Here is a 26,485-nt window from a genome sequence, read left to right as displayed (position 1 = left end):
TAATAGTTTAATTTTTTTGGCATTCAGTATTGATTTATGTTTGGTAATTACTACAACGATACCTAATAAAACTGTCACTAGACATGTTATGGTCTGGAAAAATCTCTTAAGGTGTGGTATCACACGCTGTGTTCATTTTTTTCTTCATTTTATCATCATTTATATTAGTCTTGCATTTGTAATTCTGATACAAATATTTTCAAGAGATATTTAATAAGTATGATGTCATTGCTATTCTGATTTTTTTTTCCTTCATTCCTAATATTTTCAGGAACTATTTCTATATTTTAACTCGATGTCGCCAATGCATTTGTTGATCTGGGAATAAAATAATTAAAAAAAATTCCACGTATAATATACGTAATGGATGTAAAAATTCGCGCAAATTATAACAAATACGAACACTTGTGCGACTGTTTACACCCATTATACTATAGTTTGCAAACATTTGTTGAATATATTAGTAACAGATCAACAAAATTAAGGGAGTAATCGAGGCCAATATTTCCGAAATAGCCCTTAAATTTAAGCAAATACGTGAAAATTAAAATAACTTGTTCATGGCGTGTGAGACGACGCCAGCGGCGACGTAGTTCGGCCGCCGCGCCGACAGGTGGCAGCACTGACCTGGCAGGTGTCCTTGCCGCGCTCGCCTCCGGCGCACACGAAGCTCTCGTGCAGGTTGAAGTAGGAACTGAGCCTTGTCTGTCTCAGCTGGGCCTGGCAGGTGGCGCGCGCCACCACGGGCAGGTCCACCTTCTTCATCGTCATCTGGAACGCGCCTTTCGGACCTGCCGGCACGCCCCGCCACCATTTTGTTTTCAAAATATATTTAAAAAAAGCTGGGTTCACAGTTACATAAGCAGAAGATCATGCACAAACCTGTGCGAATACCTACACAATTGAATTATTATGGGTTAGCTTTAACCGAAGAAAATTCACGATGATTCTGACATCGTTTAAAGTGTTAATAAATTAGTTATTTTAACTATAAACCTCCCACGAAAGTTAACGAGCAGTCTGTAAATATTATTTTTTTTATCTATTAATATCATATAAAGTAACAATATTTCCTTAAAATAATTCTAAATAATTCTAATTTATTAATTAATTAATTTTAATTAATTTAAATTTATAATTTCAATTAATTTTATGCATATTTATTTACAGAAATTTATCTAGATGGATGAATAATTGCGATTATTAAATTAAATTTAAAACAGTGAATTACCTGAGAAATGTAATAGGGCAACGAATTTTTGCCACCATAGTTCATTAATAGCACATTCTTAAGTAGCTTTGCGCTTAACTGAAATTTATGTTTAAAGATTTTAGCAAAATTACATCTGTATAATGCTGCATTTCGGACTTTCAGCAAAGACATCTAACAGCCGCTCAAGACTTTTCCAATGCACGCGCATCGCTTACCGAAGGCATCACGGCCCCAGCCGGTGGCGATGCAGCGGTCGCCGTCCGCCACGTCGCCTCGCTGCGCCAGGCAGATGGTGCGCACGTTCCTCGCCAGCTGGAAGGGGCTCTCCAGGAACAGCAGCGCCACGTCGTTGCGCAGGGTGCCCTTGGCGTACTGAGGGTGCGCCACCGCCCGGGTGACCCTGCGGTCCTGGTGCGGCAAGGGCTCAGCGTCGCTCTGCGTGTCCCACTCGCCCGCGCGCACCTTCAGCTCGGACGTCGGCCACCTGCGCCCGCGGGCAAGTTCGCAAAAATCATTCGTTAGCAGGCAGATTCAGCTCCCAGACCAGCCACCTGTGCCACAGAAGAGACACCAAGGTCATTTGTCCTTGCACAGATTTGCTCCGACACAGACTACCTGTGCCAAGGTCATTTGTCCGCATAATATTTAGTTCCAACACCTTTCACCAGTGCCACAGTCTAGAATATCAAGGTCATACAACTCTACGAAGATTCAGCTCCGAGACTTACACTTGCGCCACACACAAGACATTGAGGTCATACAACAATGCAAGGATTAAGCTCTGACACCAGCCACTCATGGAAAGGTCATTCGTCTCGATGTAGATTCAGCTCCCGACACTAGCCACCTGGGCCACATATAGATACCAATGTCATTATTTCCCAGGTAGATACAGCTTTGAGATTGTTTACCTGTGCCACAGGCAAGACAAGACACTAAGGTAATTCATCCGAACAAAGATTCAATTCCGACACCGACCACGTGCACCACAGGAATTAAATTAATGCCATTTATCCGTAGCACACAAATTCAACTCTGACAATGGCCACCTGTGACAGATACAAAATGTGTTGGTACATCTTATATTCTTTCGGTGGCTGTTTGTCTGTGAAGCTAAATTGTATGCAAAGCACCAGGTGTTATATGTATTTGACAAACTGCTCAAGATTTATTAAAAGTGTCTGATAACCAGGGGCTTAGCCAGGGGGGGGGGGGGTTAGGGGTTCAACCCCCCCCCCCCTTAGCAAAAATCTTTAATTAAATTTCTAATTCATCACTCAAACAAATTTCGTATTGAAAATTAATAAAATTTTTACCATTACAATATTTAAATTTAAGTACCGAAAACTGCTAAAATAGCACTATTTTACACATTAAAATCCAAATTTTCCCCGGGGAGGACACCCGGACCCCCCGCTATAATTGGGGGGGGGGGGGGGGAGCGGCATGCTTCTTAACACCCCCTATACACAAATCCTGGCTACGCCACTGCTGATAACTAATACCATGCATGAACAATTGTTCTTTCCTATTAAACCTATTATATATAATATATATTTCCTATTGTTCTATCCCATTAAACTAGAAGAATGTTACAAAATTCTTGACATATACCATCTTCGGGATATCAGGAACTTGCTGATATTCTAAGTACTCTTTCTGCTAGCGAGAAACTTTGGAGATTGCTAACCTGAAGAAATTTTCTTGTATCTTCCTTCTAGCAAAAGACTCTATTATTAATCATTACTCTGATGTATAATTTTCTACAGCATGATAATAATGTAGGCACGGCTACATTGAGGTTACATAGAGGGAAGCAGCTCATAGATAAGTTTTTCGCCAGCAGGAAGATGCCGTCGTCAGATCTGCCCCTCACTTGAGGCAGTGGGCGGCCGTCATGGCGACCTCCGGGTGGATGAGCGACGCCCCGCACACGAACATGTTCTTCGGGGTCGACGGGGAGCTCGAAGGGGAGGTAGAAGAGGCTGGGGTCCCTGCCCCGGTCCGCATAAGCACCAGCATCCACGGGAACTCGGCGAACTGCGTGCCGTTGTCGCTGTCCGTGTTCAGGATGCGCAGGTCCACCAGGTTGGAGATCACATCGCCGCCTCGGATGCCGCACGCCTCCGGGGGGATGGGGGACTCCGTGGTCGTGGTGGTGACGATCTTTGAGAACAAGACAACTCTTACGGATCCTCTATGGCAACGGTGGTCTCGGTGAACGAGAAACCCCAAAGACAAATGTTCCTCCGTTCCAAATTTATGCTTTCGGAAACCTTGCACAGTGGCTTGAAATAAAGTTTCTGTGCAAGCCTGCCCTATCAAGCTTGATTCTAGCTAAACTCCATCACTTTAACTCGGATGTTTGACTGACACCAATGTATTTCCTATGTCGTCCCAGAAAATGCAGCTAAAAGGACCAAAGGAACAAGTATAGAGTATCAACAGAAAGTAGCTATCGAGAAAGCAATTAGATGTAATGCATGTAGATCATTTGGTAAGTAGATATGCCATAGCAAATTTAAACATAGAGACGAGGCAAAATCATGAAAACAATGACAAAACTAACTCTAAAATTTTTTTGGTTTTTTAACACATTCAATATCCCGAATTGTTAACATGATTTACATTTATTTGTTTTACTCCATGATAATCTTCTAACAATTATATTTTTTGTTTCATTAAGGTTTTTATTTTCTGTGACGATAAAGAGCGATGCAATGTTGTCAGTCTAACATTCATAGACATCATAAACTCTATCTGCAAGTCTTTTTAAAATATCTTAAATCGATTATTGTAATGCAGACTTGCATTCACAAACTTAAAAAAAAGCAATTTTGATCCAAGCTTGATATAACCTTGCGCGGTCTTGTAGTGGCAAGCTCACTGCAAGCCTAATCTGTCCTCAGGGATGGTTATAGAGATCTCTACAAGAAATGCGAGGAAAATTAAAATAAAAGAGTCACACTGGTATCAGTCAACGACATATATCTCGTAGCCATAACATAGCATTGTTTACATACATTAAACATTTCATCGCTTATTTAAACACACATACCTTTAGTTATGTGAGTATATATAAAATAAGAGAATGAGGTGTTGAATTTCAGACCAACTATCATTTTCAGGGACAGAGTTAAAAGCAAATGTCATCAAATGGCTGCAATGATATAACAAATCCAAGATGGTGGCTAGTCATTGACCCATTCCTTGTTTCTATGCCAGAACTATGCCAGCATATGCCAGAATCACCATAATCACACTACTATATAAGTGACTAATGATGAAGATAGAGTACAAATTGCATTGTAAAAAATGGCCCAACAATAACTACATTATTAATTAAAAGAAATGTCATAAATATATGTTATAGCAAATGCATCTGGGATGTTCTTGAGATTAGAAAATTTTGTATCACATATAATGTCTTAATTAAAAAAAATATTTTCGAATAATTATGTTGATTTGCATACAAGCTAATATGAAATGCTTTTAACAATAGCATGTGTCTGTTTGATTACGATTTGTAAACAAAGTATGCGTCAAAGTTTAAATTAGCTGAAATTTGACAGTTCTGTCAAAAAATCGTAAACCGATATCAGAGTCATGGACAAAATACAAGAATATTATTCACCATGTTTTTGCTAGAGACCTCTGTGGACATGGGAAAGTCAAATTCCAAAGGTCGAAGACGAAGGACCAAAGTTTCTGCGTTTCTATTTATCATTATGGACTATGTAGGCATTTTTTTTGAATAATTCTTGCGATGGAGAAAAGTTATTTAAATTAATTTTATGGACATGCACCATAACTGATCTACACTGATTTTCATAGTAAGTCCTCAAAGACGAACAAATGATGTGAATACACAAACACACCGAGAACAAGTAAAAATCAGTTGATGCCAGATGTTGAATATTTATTTAAGTTTAACATTTGACATCGGCTGCTTTTGGCTTGCTGTGTGCTTGTGTATTCGCCTTTCTTCTTCATTCTTGAGGTTTTATCTGTGACATTCAGGAAACACCAGCAATGGGGTGTGTGCAAGAAAATATTTAAAAATAAAAAAAAAGAGCACTTGTAACTCAGTACATGTGATAGGTTGAAACTTCTTTGGCAATTCTAACCTCTACACATAAGTATACCTCTTTGGTCAAGAATTTATTCTCTCTCCTTTTCTCATCAGAAACATTTCACAACAATGTGTCACAAAATCAGTATATTAAAAGTTGGCCTTGAAATTTTACTCTCATCGCACCCAAAGAAGTTTCACATCAATAACGACCTTAGCAATCAAATTCGTTGTCCATAAAGCTGAGTGCTCCCGGGTGCTCTACACCTCACGCGAGCACGACGCTTCAATCACCTGAGGACCTGAGACCAGCCCAGGCCTTCGTACCTCCGTGGGCACGCCTGTCTCTTACACCTCGCGCGAGCACGACGCTTCAATCACCTGAGGACCTGAGACCAGCCCAGGCCTTCGTACCTCCGTGGGCACGCCTGTCTCTTACACCTCACGCGAGCATGATGCTTCAATCACCTGAGGACCTGAGACCAGCCCAGGCCTTCGTACCTCCGTGGGCACGCCTGTCTCTTACACCTCGCGCGAGCGCGACGCTTCAATCACCTGAGGACCTGAGACCAGCCCAGGCCTTCGTACCTCCGTGGGCACGCCTGTCTCTTACACCTCACGCGAGCACAACGCTTCAATCACCTGAGGACCTGAGACCAGCCCAGGCCTTCGTACCTCCGTGGGCACGCCTGTCTCTTACACCTCACGCGAGCACGACGCTTCAATCACCTGAGGACCTGAGACCAGCCCAGGCCTTCGTACCTCCGTGGGCACGCCTGTCTCTTACACCTCACGCGAGCACGACGCTTCAATCACCTGAGGACCTGAGACCAGCCCAGGCCTTCGTACCTCCGTGGGCACGCCTGTCGCTGGCGACGGAGTGACCGTGGGCGGCTTGCAGCACACCTGGATGCCGTCGCACAGTGGCCCCGACACGAGTACGCCAGCCCTGCAATCAGCAGGGTTCCAGTTCTAGCTTCAAGACGCCATGTTGGTTTCAATGGTTTCAATACTACACACCAATGACTTCAAATGTCACAATTAACGTCAGGCATGTTTACAAATTATATTTTATCTTTGAGGAAGACAAATTTTGTAAATCATACGAAATAAAATGGCAATGACCTAACAAAAAAACTGTTGAAAGCAACATGGCGTATTTCAGATGTTGTATCTCCATAAGAGGGAAAAAACAAGACTTTAGCAATCACGTACTTTGACCTCGGATTCGGGCAATGAGAACGCATTATCCAAGGTTGTAGGGTAGAGTCCTAATAATCACTCAAATAAATTTTAATCTGGCGATTACCTGGGTAATGTTAGTTGTCGTATTATTTTTGAGCACGTTAGGTTAGGTTCGTCAAGATATCAACGAAACTAAAGTTATCAATCATTTGTTTTTTTATAAGATTGCCCAGTCAGCGTTGGGTCGGACCTAGGTGCACGCGGGTGAACATCGATTTAAAATTTATTTCAGTTTCATACTATACGAAATTTACCCAACCAACTTGGATAATGCTAAGGTACCTACCACCTAGGTTTACTTCTTTTTCCTTGAATTGCCCGTAACATGTACAGCAGCCATGGCTCTATGAACCGGGAACCCGAGTCCTTGTCCCCACGCACCGTTCGTCAACCAACTTGGATAATGCTTAGTTAACCCAGGTAAACCTAGGTTTTCATCTTCTTGACTTGATGTAAGCTTTTGGACATATGCCATTGCTTAGCACATGTATGTCTGCATAAGAAAACTACAAAAAACACTGTCTGTTTTAGAAAACTGTTGTGTTTGTTTCGTCTTTACGTTTAGTCGTGTTTTTGTCTCGTTTTGACTGTTGTGCTGAATTTTTTGGGTTCAATATTTTTGTGCTGTCATCCAAGGTCATTGGCTGTCATCATTTGTGGGTTTTTTTCGTTTCTCTTTTGTTTTTTTTTTGTTTTTGGAAAACTATTGTGTTTGTTTTGTCTTTTCGTTTTGCTGTGTTTTGGTCTCGTTTCAACTGTTGTGCTGAATTTTTTGGGTTCGGAATTTTTTGTGCTGTCAACATTTGTGTTTTTTTTTTTCGTTCTGTTAGTCCATTTTTCTTTGTTTTTTTCTTTGTTTGTTGACCATATTCCTGTTGTGGAATATTGTGTGGCGTTAAATCCTGACAACAACAATTTTTGCTTAATTTGTGTTTTTTTTGTCATTTGTGTTTTTTGTAGTTTTCTTCTGCAGACATACATGTGCTAAGCAATGGCGTATGTCCAAAAGCTTACATCAAGTCATGCACTCCCATTGCACAAATCTTTCAAAGATAATATTACATCTTCTTCTTCTAGAATCACCCGCTAACACGTACAGCCGTGGGGACCCGAGGCCTCGCCCCTACGCACCGCTCGTCGACCAGGCCTTCGCCCGTGGTGATGATGTAGCCGTCGGAGCCGCAGAGGTAGTAGTCGACGCAGATGCAGCTGGCGTCCCTGGCGGTGGCGGCGGGGGCGGCCATGGCCGGGGGCGGGGGCAGGGTCCCCGGCTGGTAGAGGTCCCTGGTCGTGGACCTGGGGCGGGAGAACCTGTCGTCCACCTGGGCCCTCGAGGTCGGCGGTCTCGCCGCCAGGAGCGCCAGCAACAGCAGCGCCAGCATCCTCGGAACACCTTCGGGCACCGACCAGCCTCTGCCAGCTCTGCGCTCTGTCCCTTTTCCCGTACTTTTACAGAATACTCCTTCGGAAAACCAGTTGCACAAGCAGTAGTTCGCAATACTACAAGGAAGATGATAATGTTCGCAGGTTTTCACGGCCATTTTCTGAAGTAGCTTGGCTTCTATGGGTTGCAGCCGTGTCCTTGGCAAATAATTCACAGACGTTCCGGTCCAAATTGCAGTCGCCATCATCAGGGAGCAGTTACCTACTCACTTTATCTCACGGAGAAACATCAAGAATGGACGAGAAACATTAACACACGAACACAACAAAAACCAATCAAGCCATTTCTGTCTGTGCTGTGATAATTTTTTTTTCTTCTACTAGGTAACTGCTCCCTGATGATGGCGACTGCAATGTCGACCGAAACGCCGGTGAATTATTTACCAAGGACACGGCAACAACCCTCAGCCAAGCTACTACAAGAAAGATATGTTCTTATAAATATATATATTTTATTAATATTTTATTAAATTTGTTTATATTATTTATATTATTTATATTAATATTTATAATATTTGTTCATTTATTTTTATAAATATTTATTATTTATTCAATTTAATAATCAATATTAAAAATTAATATTTAAATTTGATGTTAGATTTTAAATTTTATCACAAAGTTTTTATTAAATGTTTTATTAAATGTATATATTTTGTAAATATTAAATAACAAAAAATAAATATTTAACATTAATAATTTAATAATGTTTAGTATTAATTATATTAAATAATAATATTTTAATTTATATTAATAAATAATAGGTACATAAGGATAGTTACCTCAATTATATTGGATCACTTGAAAAAGAATAAAGGTACAATTTTTTTTACTTATATTTACAATTAATAAATAATATTAATCAAAATATTCAATTTAAATCACTACTGAGTATAATTTGTTAGCACATAGCCTATATAATTCGCACTTGTATGAAACTAAAACACGTGTTGTGAATGTAGAAACTAGAAACATGTGGATAAATATAAATATGAAAACAGTGATCAGAGGCGACGAGCGTGCCAACATGCGCGACTAATAGAGGTTCTATTTCTATTTTGTTGGTAGCTTTTTTTCCCCCCCCGAGACTTAATGAGCGTTTTAGCGGGCAGCTTCAACCAGTTAATTTTGTGTTACAGTGGTGCGCGCGCATCTTAAAATTTTCACTCTCATCAATATTTTTTTTTTATAACGCGCTTAAAGAAGTATAACTTCAATAAATAAATAAATGAAATGAGAAAAGGCGTCGGCTCAAGCCAGGCGCCCGCGCGTGGAGGTTTGTTCCGCACGTACCTTCCACCACGGGGGCTGCTGCTGGGAGCTTCTGGCGGAGCCTGTTCCACCGCGCGACTGAGGCGTCTTCAGGAGGACAGCCCAGGCCAGGACGGGGCAGGATGCGGTCCTGCGGTCCTGCGGTCGTACACGGGAAGCCACAAGACAGGACGTGACACTCGCCGCCGGAGGAAGCACAGTATATACTGTATAGAAGTCGCCAGCCCAGGTTAAAATTCCCAATACGGTTTTGAGGTAGTTGGTTAATTCACCGCCGCCAATCGCCACCATCTCTAGGGCATCGACTTGCGGTGGTCCCTAGCGGACAAGTTTCGAACTCTTCAAACACCCCTTCCCCACCCACCCGTTGAACGAACTTGAGCTGCAGTGAATGATAGAATGGGGGGTGCGGGGAATGACAGCGGGCGACAGAGCTGCGCTCTAACGTGCAAATAAATAACAACCCAAGACGATGCAGGGCGTTACGGCAGCGCACTGCTGCAGCGGTGGAGTTCCCAAGCTGCTCATCATACGCTCATGAAAAAACGTAGAGTAAATCCTATCCACTCGCGACTTCTATACAGTGTATATATTCAAAGGTGCGACGTGTCTCAATGACCCCCCGCCCACCCGGACACACACACACACACACACACACACACGGTGCGCAGAGCTTCAGGAAAAAAAAAAAAATAACGCGATTTGAAAAACTTCTCAACATATCCGAGTTGGGGTCCGCTTACGGAAACCATTTAAGAGTTCGCTGATCGCAGAAAAAGTACTTTTGATTCCGGATCGAGTTTTTTAAGCTGTATTTTTTTTTTTTTTAGAAGATTTAGAAACGGCTAAAAGGCTTGCTTTCAGAGAAAAACAACCGGTACAGATTCTTGAAAGCACTTAAGGGACTTGCATTACACGTTTTATCTTCATTTCTCGGCCGTCTAACGTTACGGTCGCCGCTCATATGCACTGGGAGAAGACTGCGCGCCAGTCCAGAGGCGACACCGCGCTAGAAGCACCAGCGAGCGTCGCGCTTATCATCCCGCCTCACTAACACAGATATACCACTGACGAGGCGGGCATTCGTTTACATCACAACGGGCGATTAAAGAGATTAAGAAAAAAAACAATAAAAATAATTTTAATACGAATATCGTTCGAGAAATTATGTTATATGTAAAAAGTAACTTGTGTGTCACTAAACATTTATTTAATGATGTAACGCGTATTAATGTGAGTTCAAATGACAGAGAGTTTCAAAGTTAATAGATGCACAAAAATCATAAAAAAAAAAATCCCCTTAAAAAATTTCAACCATCAATGTGATACATAATTTAATTTCAGAGTAAAATAAAAAAGTTTGTAATAGCTCAGACCAAATTTAAACTTTGATATGTGAAATGATTTCAATCATATTGGAGGTTATCTGGCTACATTTATTTGGCGGAGAATGTTGGAAGAAATTTTCCGTCTTATATTAACATACCAGCTGTACTGTCAAATATCTTTGGATACAAATATACTTGACAATATGCTTTTTTTAAATTTAAATAAAAAAAATTAAGTTTAAATTTAAAAGAATTTTATTTATCTTGATCTTCCCCTCTTTTTTTTAAATCATAATTTGTGAATCATGCCTTTAGTACCTTTAACCTATGCACTTTTGATACATCTCTTTTTACCTTCAGACCTACGGTATTAACACAAATATTGGTTTTGGATTTTATAAAATACTACGCCAAGACACCAAATGTTTTCAGTCTTGTTTCAAGTTCGAAATAACCTGTACCGGACAGCTGCCTTCCGGAGGAAATTGACCGTTCTGCCCGCGCTTCAGACAGGAAGTGGTGGTCCGGCCTCTCCTCTGATTGGTTGCCTGCCGCATCGCAGACGAGACCGGAAGTGGCGTGACGTCCGTCCGTCACCCTGACGACGCCACGGCCTGCGGTCGGGCGAACAGAGAGGCGCCATCTTGGTTTCAACCGTTCTTAGGCAGAACCATTTACCCCCCCTCATTTAATGTTAAAAAAAATTGACTTCATTAATAAAATGTTAATCGTTAGTAGCTCCTACAAATAGATTCCCCAGAGAATTCTTGTTTTTTTTATGAGAATGATTACAACTGTAATGATACTACCGTTAATAGACACTTTGAAATTATCTCTGACTTTAAAAAGAGGGCAATTTTTCAATACTGATTGTTAAAACATTCCTCTCCTGTAAGGGAGATAAATAGTTACAGAGAGACACCGTTTTGGTTCCAACAGGTTTATTTTTGCCATAACAATTGTGTATCGTTTAATATTGAAAATTTGTACTGTACATCTTCACCAGTAACAATAGCCTCCAGTTGTTAGCTGTGTAATCGGAAACTGTACGTCTTCACCAGTAACAATAGCCTCCAGTTGGTAGCTGTGTAATGGGAAACTGTACGTCTCCACCAGTAACAATGACCGCCAGTTGGTATCTGTGTAATGTGAAACTGTACATCTTCACCAGTAACAATGACCGCCAGTTGGTAGCTGTGTAATGGGAAACTGTACGTCTTCACCAGTAACAATGACCGCCAGTTGGTAGCTGTGTAATGGGAAACTGTACGTCTCCACCAGTAACAATGACCGCCAGTTGGTATCTGTGTAATGTGAAACTGTACATCTTCACCAGTAACAATGACCGCCAGTTGGTATCTGTGTAATGTGAAACTGTACATCTTCACCAGTAACAATGACCGCCAGTTGGTAGCTGTGTAATGGGAAACTGTACGTCTTCACCAGTAACAATGACCGCCAGTTGGTAGCTGTGTAATGGGAAACTGTACGTCTTCACCAGTAACAATAGCCTCCAGTTGGTAGCTGTGTAATGGGAAACTGTACGTCTCCACCAGTAACAATGACCGCCAGTTGGTATCTGTGTAATGTGAAACTGTACATCTTCACCAGTAACAATGACCGCCAGTTGGTAGCTGTGTAATGGGAAACTGTACGTCTCCACCAGTAACAATGACCGCCAGTTGGTATCTGTGTAATGTGAAACTGTACATCTTCACCAGTAACAATGACCGCCAGTTGGTAGCTGTGTAATGGGAAACTGTACGTCTTCACCAGTAACAATGACCGCCAGATGGTAGCTGTGTAATGTGAAACTGTACATCTTCACCAGTAACAATGACCGCCAGTTGGTAGCTGTGTAATGGGAAACTGTACGTCTTCACCAGTAACAATGACCGCCAGTTGGTAGCTGTGTAATGGGAAACTGTACGTCTCCACCAGTAACAATGACCGCCAGTTGGTATCTGTGTAATGTGAAACTGTACATCTTCACCAGTAACAATGACCGCCAGTTGGTAGCTGTGTAATGGGAAACTGTACGTCTTCACCAGTAACAATGACCGCCAGTTGGTAGCTGTGTAATGGGAAACTGTACGTCTCCACCAGTAACAATGACCGCCAGTTGGTATCTGTGTAATGTGAAACTGTACATCTTCACCAGTAACAATGACCGCCAGTTGGTATCTGTGTAATGTGAAACTGTACATCTTCACCAGTAACAATGACCGCCAGTTGGTAGCTGTGTAATGGGAAACTGTACATCTTCACCAGTAACAATGACCGCCAGTTGGTAGCTGTGTAATGGGAAACTGTACATCTTCACCAGTAACAATGACCGCCAGTTGGTAGCTGTGTAATGGGAAACTGTACATCTTCACCAGTAACAATGACCGCCAGTTGGTAGCTGTGTAATGGGAAACTGTACGTCTCCACCAGTAACAATGACCGCCAGTTGGTATCTGTGTAATGTGAAACTGTACATCTTCACCAGTAACAATGACCGCCAGTTGGTATCTGTGTAATGTGAAACTGTACATCTTCACCAGTAACAATGACCGCCAGTTGGTAGCTGTGTAATGGGAAACTGTACATCTTCACCAGTAACAATGACCGCCAGTTGGTAGCTGTGTAATGGGAAACTGTACATCTTCACCAGTAACAATGACCGCCAGTTGGTAGCTGTGTAATGGGAAACTGTACATCTTCACCAGTAACAATGACCGCCAGTTGGTAGCTGTGTAATGGGAAACTGTACGTCTTCACCAGTAACAATGACCGCCAGTTGGTAGCTGTGTAATGGGAAACTGTACGTCTTCACCAGTAACAATGACCGCCAGTTGGTAGCTGTGTAATGGGAAACTGTACGTCTCCACCAGTAACAATGACCGCCAGTTGGTATCTGTGTAATGTGAAACTGTACATCTTCACCAGTAACAATGACCGCCAGTTGGTATCTGTGTAATGTGAAACTGTACATCTTCACCAGTAACAATGACCGCCAGTTGGTATCTGTGTAATGTGAAACTGTACATCTTCACCAGTAACAATGACCGCCAGTTGGTATCTGTGTAATGTGAAACTGTACATCTTCACCAGTAACAATGACCGCCAGTTGGTAGCTGTGTAATGGGAAACTGTACGTCTTCACCAGTAACAATGACCGCCAGATGGTAGCTGTGTAATGTAGGGTGACCAAATCATAAACTTGATAAAACGGGACACATCCAAGGAGGGTTTGGGGGCGATACCCTCCAGCTAAAGGGGGGTCCGAGGGGCCTGCATCGAAACGTAATCATTGAAACATGCTCTTTTTTTTATGCTAATTTGAGACCTATAAATCTTTTTCAATTTACCTATGAATATGTATTTTAATTTAGATTGTGAGGCGTATAATTAATAAAAACAACAATTTTGCAGTGAATACTTATTTATTATAAGTATTATGACATACTTCAAAACATAATTAAACAAGATAACTAAAATTGTTGGTAAAAGTTATGTTAAAAATCTTTAGGATTTCAATTGGGTATATTTTTCTTTCGTTCCAGCAATTTTAAAACCTCTTTCTTTTCCAATATAAAGTTGTAAAAACTAGAACAGTCCATTTTTAAATTGTAGAGTACCTGCAAGATTGCAGAAAGGGTATCCTCTCCCATCTTGTTCCTTTCATCCGTCCATTGAATGTTCAACTGTCGCGGAGGGGGGAAGACGGTCCGAGGAGAGGCGCGACAAAAGTATAACATCAACCCAACGTAAATACGGGACATTTAGGCGTCCCGGGAGACTTTTTCGGGACCCCGTGTACGATCGTTAAAAAACGGGACAATCCCGTTTTTAAGGGACGTTTGGTCACCCTAGTGTAATGGGAAACTGTACGTATTCATCAGTAACAATGACCACCAGTTGGTAGCTGTGTAATGGGAAACTGTACTTCTTCACCAGTAACAATGGTCACCAGTTGGTAGCTGTGTAATGGGAAACGGTACATCTTCACCAGTAACAATGGCCGCGAGTTGGTATCTCTGTAATTAAAAACTGTACGTCCTCACCGATAACAATGACCGCCAGTTGGTAGCCGTATAATGGGAAACTGTACATCGTCACCAGTAACAATGGCCACCAGTTGGTAGCTGTGTAATGGGAAACTGTACATATTCACCAGTATCAATGACCGTCAGTTGGCCACCATCACTCCTGCAGGAAACCACAGGTCTGCGGCTCTGGTTTCTACAGAGACGCGAAACTGTGTCAGCTAATAACTGCGCCGGGGTTGCTTGCTGGGTTAAACGGGCCGACTGTTCCCACACTTCGCTGGTCTCGTCACGACAGGGGGCAGTGGTGCCAACCGCCAATTGCCGCGCGGTATCGCATCCGGCCCGGCGACACGCACCCGCCGACCAGCGCTGCCAACTGCCCGGGTCGGCCTTGCGCGCTTCTTTCAGCACCGTTCCTCGGACTATACATAGAGACCGGAAAAAATTCGCGGGCACAATGACCTCCAGGATGGACTCCAATATCCTCTACACACTCGGGCAAATTCCACCTGTTCATTGGCTGCTGCTGACTTGTGAGTCGTCTCGACTGGGTGGCCTGTGATTCGACACTTCTATGAGCGAGGGTCTCTGATTGGCCCTCAGTTCTCCAGATTAACAGTGAACCAATTGCAGAAGCAAAACTAAGGTATAATTATTTGAATTGTAGCATATCACGAAATGAATCCGAGAATTTTTAAGGTCTCTTAACTATACAACACTACAAACGCCGAGGGGGGAACTGGGAAGGGTTATTCTTCATCTTTGAGGTCCGGCTCAGGGCTCAAACAGTGGCGGCACATCACGAAATAAAATAGTTGTTCTTGAATGTTTTTTTGTATTCCAGTTACTTAATCGTCCAATGCAATACAGTTGCTACGTGAAAAAAAAAATTACCAGCAAGATATCGGTGATCCAGAGGAAGCAATCTCTAAGCGATCAGAAACGGTTTTCGTAAACGACGTCGTGGCCGGTTCAGAAAATGAACCCCCTTCGGGATGTTCGAGTTCGAAGAGGGGTTCGAACTATCGAGTCGCAGCGGAGAAGTTGCCTAGAAAGTTGGAGCATTCGCGGTGCCGAGAAGTCGGAGCTTTTGGAACTGGAAGGGCCTAGCCAAGTTCCCGGGTAGGGAGGGGGGGGGGTAGCCGGGTATCGACCAGGAGTCTCCGCTGCCGAAGAAGAAGTTCTGGGACAACTAGGCGACGCTGCGCGATGCCGCGGACAGAGAAGGATGTCCGTCCTCCAGAGCCCACGCGGGCAGTGCAAGATAACCGTCACCAAAACAATGGCTTGCCCTACGGTTACATGTTTTTTTGACGTGATAACGTCTTATAAATCGATGAACGCTTTCTGCACGCACGAAAAAGGATCACTCATTGTCCCGTTACGCACATTGTCCCGTTACGCACATTGTCCCGTTACGATGTGTCCCGTGACGCTCATTGTACGCTTGCGCCGCATCTATCTCTCTTCCACTCGATTGGAACAACCATCGATTTGACTTTTTCGAGGCACATTAAACTTGAAACACTCCCATTCGTTTCCTACTTTTCCTATAATTGTCCTATCCTTAACAGAATAACACAGATTGGAAGAAGTTAAATAGCAAACATGTATAAAAGTTATAGTTAAAATAATCTCTTCGTTAAAGTAATAAACATATTTGAATTAAAGAGTGCAAATAAAAGTAAATTTATCAATTAAATTGTAGATTTAATTTCACTCCTTCTTTGCATCCATACAAAATAGTGATAATTCATTAAAAAAGTAAACCGACTTTACAGACAACCAATTTTTTTTTTCCCTCAAGAGCAGTGAATGAGTTTGTGACTCCAGCAGTAGACATGGGTATGAAAGAAACTCAACCAATCACGAAAAAAAAAAAAAACGGACTACAGTGTTGTAACACACAACTAATATTTAAGAATGTAAACATTAATAAGAATTAATGTGTGTTTGTTCGTCACGCGTGCGTTCCTAAACTTCATCATTCATCCGATTGCGATGGTAATTTGCATACTTGACCTTCGAAACACGGGGAAGGTAACTGTCTTGGTGAGATTTCGATAAAACCAACCCTTAAAGCAGAATGTAAGATACCCGCGAGTTGTATCAGATGATTTGTAGATACTTAAATGGATAGAGAGAGATAGCGAGAGGTATATAGAGATAGAGAGATGGAGATAGAAGGTTAGATATATAAATATAGATGTATAGAGACAGATTGATAGAGAGTAATAGCGAGCTAGAGGGAAGATATAGAGAGATATATATAGGGAGATGGTGATATATATGGATATATACCTATGCATATATATCTATTATTTTTAATATATATATATATATTAGACAGGCATGTGCAAATTACAAGGATCTTTCAACGAGCGCTGTTTCAAACAAGTGTGTGCTAGGGACCGGAAAAATTCGCGGTTTCGATGGCCTTCAGGATAGACTGCACATTCCCCTGTACACTCGGGCAAATAGCGCAAGTTCATTGGCTGCCGACTTGTGAGTCGTCTCAGCTGGTTCGTCTGTGATTCGATCCTTCTTTGGTTGAGAGGGTTTAAAACTGGTTCGAGGTTCGTCCAGATGAACAGCAAGCCAATTTCAAAATCATCTAAGAGGTATATGTGTTTGTTTTCTAGCCTATCGCCGAATGAATCCGCGAATTTTTTCCGGTGTCTAGTGTGCGCAATAAGAGCACCGCAGTCCCCAGCCAGTGACAGCCTCACGTGCCACGTGTCGGCAGACGGGAGAAGGCACCCAGGAGCGGCCGTCTGCAGAGCGCGGGGCCTGACACTCCAGGGAAAGCTTACACTAGCGCCTCCGTCGGCGGACACGGGAAGCGCTCTCGCCAGCGGCCGGGCAAAGCCGTTAAGCCCGTCTGCTGTCTCTGCTGCCAGTTTTATCACAAGGGACCCGCCTCGTCAGGGGTGTATGTGTGCTGGCGAGGCGGGATGATAAGCGCGACGCTCGCTGGTGCTTCTAGCGCGGTGTCTCCTCTGGACTGGCGCGCAGTCTTCTCCCAGTGCATATGAGCGGTGACCGTGACATTATATGGCCGAGAAATGAAGATAAAAGGTGTGATGAAAGTCCCTTGAGTGCTTTCAATAATCTGCACACGCCTAAAAGTGACTATGGAAACATGCGTTTTAGCCATCTTTACTATTCTAAAACTACAGTTTAAAAACTTAATCCGAAATCAAAAGTACTTTTCGGCCCTCAGCGAACTCTTAAATGCTTTTCGTAAGCAGAAACCCGCTCGGATATGTTGAGTAGTTTTGAAATCGCGTTGTTTTTTCCTGAAGCTCTGCGCACCGCGTGTGTGCCCGGTGTAGGCGGGGGCCTTAAGTTGCCAGGCTGAAAGCGGAGTGCGGATGGCTCGCTAGCGAGGGAAGGTAGTTAGTCTGTACTGACTGGGAGCCCTCTTTGTGCCGGACCGAGTACTAAGTCTACTCTTGCCCCGTTCGTTACTGTCTGCGACGTAGTAGATCCTTGCACACTCAGTTGCCCCCTCCCCCCCACACCCCGCCACCAAAAACGGGGTCCTACGTGGGGTTTGCATTCGCAATCAAATTTCACAACTTCCTCCTGCTCTCAACGGTAAACATTTTAAAGTGCGGGACTCAAAGGGAGGTTGGACCGTGGAAGGGAGGGGTGGGGGTAGATGTTGGCCGACAAAGGAGACTCCCTCTGGGCGGATGGCGGCGGGAACTTGCGGGAAGGGCGCGTTGTTGCCTCGTTGCTGGACCGCGTTGCTAAAAGCCCTCGAACTCGCTCGGCGAGTGATCTCGCCACTCGCGGAACCACAAGCTCGTTGCCTGTAGCCCCGGATACTAGTCATGGGTAGAGACCGGAAAAATACGCGGATTCATTCGGCGATGGACTAGAATTCAAATACATATAACTCTTAGAGGTTTTTTTTTCTAGAGGCCGGAAAAATTCGCGGTTTTCTATGGCCTTCAGGATGGACTGCACATTTCCCTGTACACTCGGGCAAATAACGCAAGTTCATTGGCTGCCGACTTGTGAGTCGTCTCAGCCGGTTCGTCTGTGATTCTATCCTTCTTTGGTTGAGATTTTATAATTGGTTGAGATTCGTCCTGTTGAACAGTAAGCCAATAGCAAAATCATTATAAAGGTATATGTAATTGTATTCTAGCCTATCGCCGAATGAATCCGCGAATTTTTCCGGTCCCTAGTTTTTTTCTATTTTCTTACTGTTCATATTGACAAATCTCATCCAGTTATAAACCCTCAACCAAAGAAGGATCGAATCACAGACGAACCATCTGAGACGACTCACAAGTCGGCAGCCAATGAACTTGCGTTGTTTGCCCGAGTGTACAGGGGAATGTGCAGTCTATACTGAAGGCCATCGAAACCGCGATTTTTTCCGGTCTCTACTCATGGCCGCCACAAGGGTGGACTGGGTGGACCCCTGGGTCCAGGGCCCGGGACCAGCCCCTTTATTTTCAAATCTCTAACTATCATAATTTCTTACAAACTAAAAAAAAAATATTAAAGCTCATTGACGAAAATCAGTTCCAAAGTCAGGGCTAAGTATTTTTTTTTTTCAAGTCTTTTTCGCTCTATATGAGCCGTTCAATTATAGTTTAAAACATCGACATGCTAATCAGATGATTCAACAGTCGACGTAGCTGCTCCGGCAGCGAATTCTAGCAGCGGGCGCGGAAACTACGTGTGATTCGCGTCCAGAAATGCACTTGAAAAAAAAAAAAAACAATTTCCGTATATTTATCACGCTCGGCATTATAACTTTGTGTCCCGATTTTCGTATTGTAAGCATATTTGTAACATGAGAACATGTGAATTTGCTCGTTACCGAGGTTAGATGTTACACAGCTCTGGCGAGTACTGAAATAACATTTTTTTTTGTAATAAAATCAAACGCGTGTGTTTCGAACGTTTTCGCAAAACGCGTTTACGAATCACGGTGATCCACGTTTCCAGAAAGGACGAAAATTGTCAGGATGGGCCGTAGAGGTTGAAGGGTGTGTAGGGAGGGGAAGAGAGATAAATTTTTTTAGAACAATTGCCGGTGTTCTCTGATTGCTAGGGATTGGGAAAATTCGCGGTTTCGATGGCCTTCAGGATAGACTGCATATTCCCCTGTACACTCGGGCAAATAACGCAAGTTCATTGGCTGCCGACTTGTGAGTCGTCTCATCTGGTTTGTCCGTGATTCGTTCCTTCTTTGGTTGATAGGGTTTATAACGGGTTGAGATTCGTCCAGATAAACAGTAAGCCAATAGCAAAATCATTATAAAAGGTATGTGTGTTTGAATTCTAGCCTATCGCCGAATGAATTTGCGAATTTTTCCGGTCTCTACTGATTGCTCATTTTCCGCGCGGTCGTGGTGTTGGTATGGTGACGTGGCGTCTGTTCGGGTTGATTCCTCCCACGCGCCCTTTACCCCACCCTCCCCTCCCTGGCTGCAGCTAATGAGGGTTCTAATTACCCTGCCCCGGTGTCGGACAAAGGCGGACCCCAACAATGGGACGCACCCACCCCCTCCCCCCTGCCCTAACAGCCCCTGCGCTAAGGTCTGTTTGTCGAGCGGTAAGTGGTTTAGCGCTCTGCTATCACCGCCGCGCTCTGAATGTCAGCCTCAACACCCCCCCCCCCCCCCCCCCCACCAGTTCCCTACGCCGAGATGGGGCGGTCCGAAGCATTCCGTCGCAAACCGCGACATTTATACCTTCCTGCTGACAGTCCGGAATGCCCCTACAGTCCGGCACCAGCGACGGATGCGCGGACTTATAAGCCAAATCAATTGAGGGGGTTTTAGCCCTCCACCGCTTCTTGCAAGTTGAAATATTTTTGTTACCGTTTTCCAGTAAATCTTCCGTGCTAATTTTTTTTGAGGGGGGGGGGGGGGTGGGATATGGTAGACATGGCATATGACTTAGTTTTGGCTGCTTGTTTAAGTCAACATTTGCGAACTGTTGTGATTATTATCATGAGATTGTGAGATATCATAATATGAATGAAAAAATGCCATCATTAGAGACTTGTGAAATTCGCGTATTCATTTCGCGTTAGGATAGAGTTCCAAATACTTTGGACATTATTTTGCTTCAGTGTTTGGGCCGCAGTTTATCTGAAGGACTCTGGGCCAATGAAAAATCTTTAACAGAAGAATTAGCGAATCACGATCATTCCAGTCAACAGGTGTTACGAGTCGGTAACCAATCAGCAGATGTAATTTGCACGAGTGCATACAGGATCATGGAGTCTATCCTTTAGGAACTTGAATTCGCGAATTTTACAGGTCTCTAGCCATCATTTGCATTCCAGCCGTTTAAAAATTTGGCATAAACTTCCGATAGTACACTACACATTCCAGCAAGATTTAAATCAGCTACACCTAAGTTACTCAACTGCACGGGAAAAAGAATAAATTATTATTTACCCTCTCCCTCCAGGAGGTTTAAATCCAGAGTATTTTAAGGCCCCCGCCTACCCGGATGCACATACGGTGTGCAGAGCTTCACGAAAAACAACGCGATTTCAAAACTACTCAGGATATCCGAGTGGGGTCTGCTTACGAAAAGCATTTAAGAGTTCGCTGAGGGCCGAAAAGTACTTTCGATTTCGGATTAAGTTTATAAACTGTATTTCTAGAAAGTAAAAATGGCTAAAGCGCATGTTTTCAGAGTAATTTTTATGCGTTTTAACAACCGGTACAGATTCTTGAAAGCACTTTAGGGACTTGCATTACACCTTTATCTTCATTTCTCCGCCGTATAATGTTACGGTCACCGCTCATGTGCACTGGGAGAAGACTGCGCGCCAGTCCAGAGGAGACACCGCGCTAGAAGCACCAGCGAGCGTCGCGCTTATCATCCCGCCTCACTATCACACATACACCCCTGACGAGGCGGGGGCCCTTAAACGAGGATCTTGATAAAGGGGGGGGGGGGTTGCAGTGGGCGGATAACTCGCTTCTCGCCAGGCCAGACCCGGGTGTGTGGCGAGAGGGATAACGTGACGGACGTTGCCCTGGCCTGATGGTTTCCTCGGGGCACTCCCGTGTTTCCCTGACCCCCGCCTCACTTCTCCAGGATCAGTGGAGCGACAGTTGAGGCCTGTCGTGATGGTCAGCCCCATGTACACCCCACACGGTACAGTTACGTCTGCGAATGGTACAGAAACAAGTCACGGTAAAATTACAGATGTTTGTAAACGTTATTTTTGAAAGATTTGTGCAATGGGAGTGCATGACTTGATCTAAGCATTTGGACATACGCCATTGCTAAGCACATGCATGTCTGTAAAAGAAAATTACAAAAAAAAAAAAAAAAGACAAAAAACCACAAATTAAGCAAAAATTGCTGTTGTCAACAGGATATATACACCACATAATATTCCATAACAGGAATATGGTCAACAAACAAAGAAAAGGTGTATATATCCTGTTGACAACAGCAATTTTTGCTAAATTTGTGTTTTTTTTTGTCTTTTGGTTGTTTGTAGTTTTACTTCTACTGACATACATGTGCTTAGCAATGGCGTATGTCCAAAAGCTTACATCAAGTTTGTAAATGTGTCCGTTTACATGAAAACAAATGTATCGCTACAAAATTGTGTTCGCAGTAATACTGTGTTCGGATTCTTACCCGGGCATTTACAATTCGTGTTTTCGCAGGATCTCCGACAGTTGAATTTATACGTAAACTGTCCCCTGAATAGCTTTCAAGTCTTAACTGCGCACATCAATAAGCATGATAAAACACAAAAAAAAGTCAAATAATTGAATATTCGATCATCTTTTTTCCATGTTTAAAAAAAAATATGCTTGAATGAAACATGAATTAAAATATGAAAATTGTGTGCCAATTTTCTTAAGAAATTCTCAGTATAATCTTCAGAAACACATTTCTTTGATGAAAAAAAAATTGACCATCGTCATGTGTTGTACGAATTTACAATATATTCCTTGTAGTATTGTAAGCTATTTCTTGGCAACTGTTTTCAAAGGAAATATTCTGTAAAAGTACAGAAAATAATTTTTTATGTATATATCAAGCGGAAACCCACATGATAATTTTCCTTTTCTTTTATTCTTCTAAATATCTAAAACTACGAAGAAAACTTTGTTTTATTATTTCCAGAGGTGAATTGTTCGTTGAAAATTCAAATGAAGTTACTGCATTTTTCTAACAGCGCAGCTGAGTTGAAAGGGAGCAAAGGTCAAAGCTTCAAACATACGGAGCAGGCAAGAGGGTTGTCTGTGGTTGGGAAAAGGGGGGTGGGGGGAATTGAAACCCAAAAGGGAAATAAAAAAATTAAAATACTTTTGTTTGCCCCCACGGCGCGTGGGTGGAATATTTCCCACCCCCGTTGTTTAAGGGTACAGTTGGGAGGGTGTGAACGTCACTTCACAGGCGTGACTCGAAAAACACTTTCTTCCCTCAACACGCCATTATTTTCGCTGCGGGAAACAGGCGACAAAAATGTCTGGAAAAATAACTTCCAATTTCTCACTCGTTGGAAAAATTTGTCAATGATCGTTCAAAAAACAGTTGATTTTAGCTATACAAATTTTTCCTTGAGTTTTTTTCTTCCTTATTGCTCTTAGTGGACAAAATGAAATTTATAGTTAATTTTTTTTAGCAAATTATATTGATCAAATAAATATTCTAATAACTGAGTGATCTAGCGCAGTACCGAACCCAAATATTGCTGGCTGACATGAAAATACCTCATTCAATGCAAGCCATAAAATTGTTTTAAAATAATCTCCCCCAATTGTAAGAACATTTTAAAGAACTGGTTACCTGGCTGATAGTCTTGACTAGTTCTATGCAATCAACAACCTAATGCAAACTTAATTGGTGCTTGTAAATTATCGTCCTAGGTGGATATCATTCGTATTATTGCAGCTACTCTACGATGACAGATATTATACTTTTTTTTTTTTTGCAAGAACGTAAGTTTAAATGCACAAGTTACGTGTAGTTTTAGCAATTTTTTTAAAAATGTAATCAAACAATACGTAGTTGACTTAAAATATGTTCCTCCGTCTATTTTAACATACACTTCTTGCCGAATTTCTATTTTCTGGAAACATGTGTGTGAAATCTCACAAATTAGTATTTTTTTAATCACATACAAAAAAAACAATAAAATTAATAATATTTGTTTATACAATTTAAATTTTTTTAAAAATAATATTGCCACGTAATGTTTTTTTTGTGGAAAAAAAAGAGCCTTCTGTAACTTACCACGTGAAATGAATGAACGATATTTCGAAACGCCCGTTGTTCCGAGAGTTGAAAGTTTCACCAACCGATCAGAGAACCTGATGGCATGGCCCCCACAAGCAGGGGCGCAATAACTAAATTTCCAAAGGGGGGGGGGGGGGCAATTTCCTTTTTTATAAAGAATCATCGATCCCCCCTATTGAAGCGGGTGGTCCGGGGGTCCTCCCCCGGGAATAATTTGTATTTCAAGGTGGAAAATGGTGCTATTGAAGCAGTTTTATTATCAAAAAATTGATTACACAGCACTTTCTTTGCTCCCGTTTGCCCCCACTTCAAGGTTCCAGAGGGGGGGGGGGGGGCAAAATACCCTTGCCCCCCCCCCCCCCTGTTGTTGCGCCCCTGTTCCACAAGGGTGGGGCTGGGTGGACCCCTGGGTCCAGGACTGTTTATTCTTATCTCAGTGTGTGAAATATACATACCCGCTGTGGTTATTTTAAAGTAAAATAATTTTATAAATAAAGCTTAGTTTGGACTTTTGAAATACCGTAGTAACCATAATTTTACCCTGTATTTTCAGGTTAAATAATATTCCAAAAAGAGTGTAGGTGAGAAATAACCATGCAATTATAATGTAACACGTGACTGTAAAATTTGAGGGGGGGGGGGGGGGAGGGCCCGTAATCGAACGTGGGGGCCATGCCTGACGGTGTAGGACGCTCACCACAACAACCATCATTGTAGAGGTGTAAAAGTAACGACAAAAAAGCGTACCCGTATGTATTCGTTACTATAACAATTAGTAGGTACTCGTTACTATCGTATCGTTACGTTACTCGTTACTTCTGATACCGCATAACATGCTATGTTATGTTGCAGCAACGAATCGAGTCGTATTGCGTACGCGTACAGTATGACGCGTAAATATTAATAAATAGAATATAAACAATGAACAATATTTGATAATTAACAGTTTTTGTTAACCAAGAAACAATTAAATCTCTAATAGAGTGGTTTTATTATATTATCTCTTTTAAGTTAAAAACAAAAAAAAAGTGAAAATACGCGATAATAAAAAAACAAAAACATACATATTTCTATTTTGTAAAAGATACTTTCTTATAAACAGTAAAAAAAAAAACTTGGAGGACGAATTTCCAATTATACTTTACTTAATAAACAAACATCGTCCTTTGTAACGTAAATTCATCGAATAAGCGCGCGCATGCGTAAAACATACGAAAAATGCGAGTAACGAGATCCAGCCGTGTGTAACTTTTCGTTACTCGTTACTAGGTGTCGCACCCGTTACTCAGTACCGAATACATACGGTTTGCTACAGCTCTACATCATTGGCTCGTCGTTGGTGCAGACGAGACCGCCGGCGGATGAGTCAGAGAGCGAAGAGGGGGGCGGCGGAGTTGGCGCGAGGACCCAAGATGGCGACCAGGAAACGCGGGGGGCCTCATCTCGAGCCAGAGTCGATTACTCTCGATTGTTCCCGGCCTTTCCCGCGGGCGCAATCACGTGATCTGCGCCTGCGCGCATGGGCCGTAGCTACAGGCAGACGGTCGGCTGGCTGGCTACCTGTGCCTAATACGGCCCGCGCTTGGGATCTGAAATTCAAATTGAACCCCCTGGCAACTGACGCGTGTACATGGAAGACTTTCCGAGCGCGCCCAACACCAGACCTGGCGGTCCCAGGCGGATGATAGCTATTGTACCGTATTAATAGAGACCGGAATAATTCGCGGATTCATTCGGCGATGGGCTAGAATTCAAATACATATTCCTCTTAGAGGTTTTTCTCTATTGGCTTACTGTTCATATTGACAAATCTCAACCAGTTATAAACCCTCAACCAAAGAAGGATCGAATCACAGGCGAACCAGCTGAGACGACTTACAAGTCGGCAGCCAATGAACTTGCGTGATTTGCCCGAGTGTACAGGGGAATGTGCAGTCTATCCTGAAGGCCATCGAAACCACGATTTTTTCCGGTCTCTACTTATCATGGTGGGTATCAATGTATGGAGAGGGTGTCTGATCTGCAATGAATTTTATTGTTGTTGTGAACGGAACAGATATATTAATGTTAAAATTATGGACATTTGTAAATTCGTGCAGTTACGTGAAAGCAACTTACTGTTACAAATTAGAGTTCGAAGTTTGGGTCCTAACCCAGGAATTAATGCTTTGTGTTGTCCCAGTACCTCAAGTAGTTCAAGTTATTTGTAAAACAGTTACGTGAATAACTTTCCAGTATTAAGTGACGTGTGGAGGTGTGTGTTGTCACTAACTCGGCGGTAATTCCTTAACCCAAACAGCAGCTAGTGTTTTTTTTTTTAATTTATGGGGCTAACGTGTTTCGAGCGGGTAGTACACTCTTCGTGTTGCCCGCCCACTGGTACCAACCCACGCACGCCTCTTAGTCCTCGGGAGACGTGTGGCGGCGCATGTTGTCACTAATTCAGTAATTCAGCGCTAACTCCTGGCCGAAACCGCAGTGAGTGTTTTTTTTTTTTTTTTTTTTTTTACGTGAATACGTCTTTAAAATTGCCTCCATAGTGAGAGGCAATTCAAAAAAACAAATGATAACATAATCGGGGGATACATTTTGGTGTTGCAGCTACATATCTATCATCTCCATCCAAAAA

General features: G+C 42.6%; 1 protein-coding gene across 1 annotated transcript in view; it reads right to left on the bottom strand.

The window, feature by feature from the left end:
- The window catches only part of LOC134536481 (phenoloxidase-activating factor 2-like), a 127,237-nt gene that overhangs the window by 1,610 nt on the left and 99,142 nt on the right, over window positions 1-26,485 (bottom strand). Inside the window, exons 3-8 of the mRNA XM_063376202.1 lie at window positions 9,264-9,380; window positions 7,662-7,923; window positions 6,135-6,234; window positions 3,090-3,379; window positions 1,429-1,697; window positions 628-791 (exon numbers count right to left, since the gene is read on the bottom strand). Coding sequence (XP_063232272.1) covers window positions 628-791; window positions 1,429-1,697; window positions 3,090-3,379; window positions 6,135-6,234; window positions 7,662-7,923; window positions 9,264-9,380 — 1,202 coding nt within the window. The remainder of the gene's footprint in view (window positions 1-627; window positions 792-1,428; window positions 1,698-3,089; window positions 3,380-6,134; window positions 6,235-7,661; window positions 7,924-9,263; window positions 9,381-26,485) is intronic.

Source organism: Bacillus rossius, chromosome 11, assembly GCF_032445375.1.
Source record: "Bacillus rossius redtenbacheri isolate Brsri chromosome 11, Brsri_v3, whole genome shotgun sequence".
Classification (NCBI taxonomy): Eukaryota; Metazoa; Arthropoda; class Insecta; order Phasmatodea; family Bacillidae; genus Bacillus; species Bacillus rossius.
The sequence above is the reverse complement of the archived record's forward strand: the minus strand, read 5'-3'. Positions and strand labels throughout refer to the sequence as shown.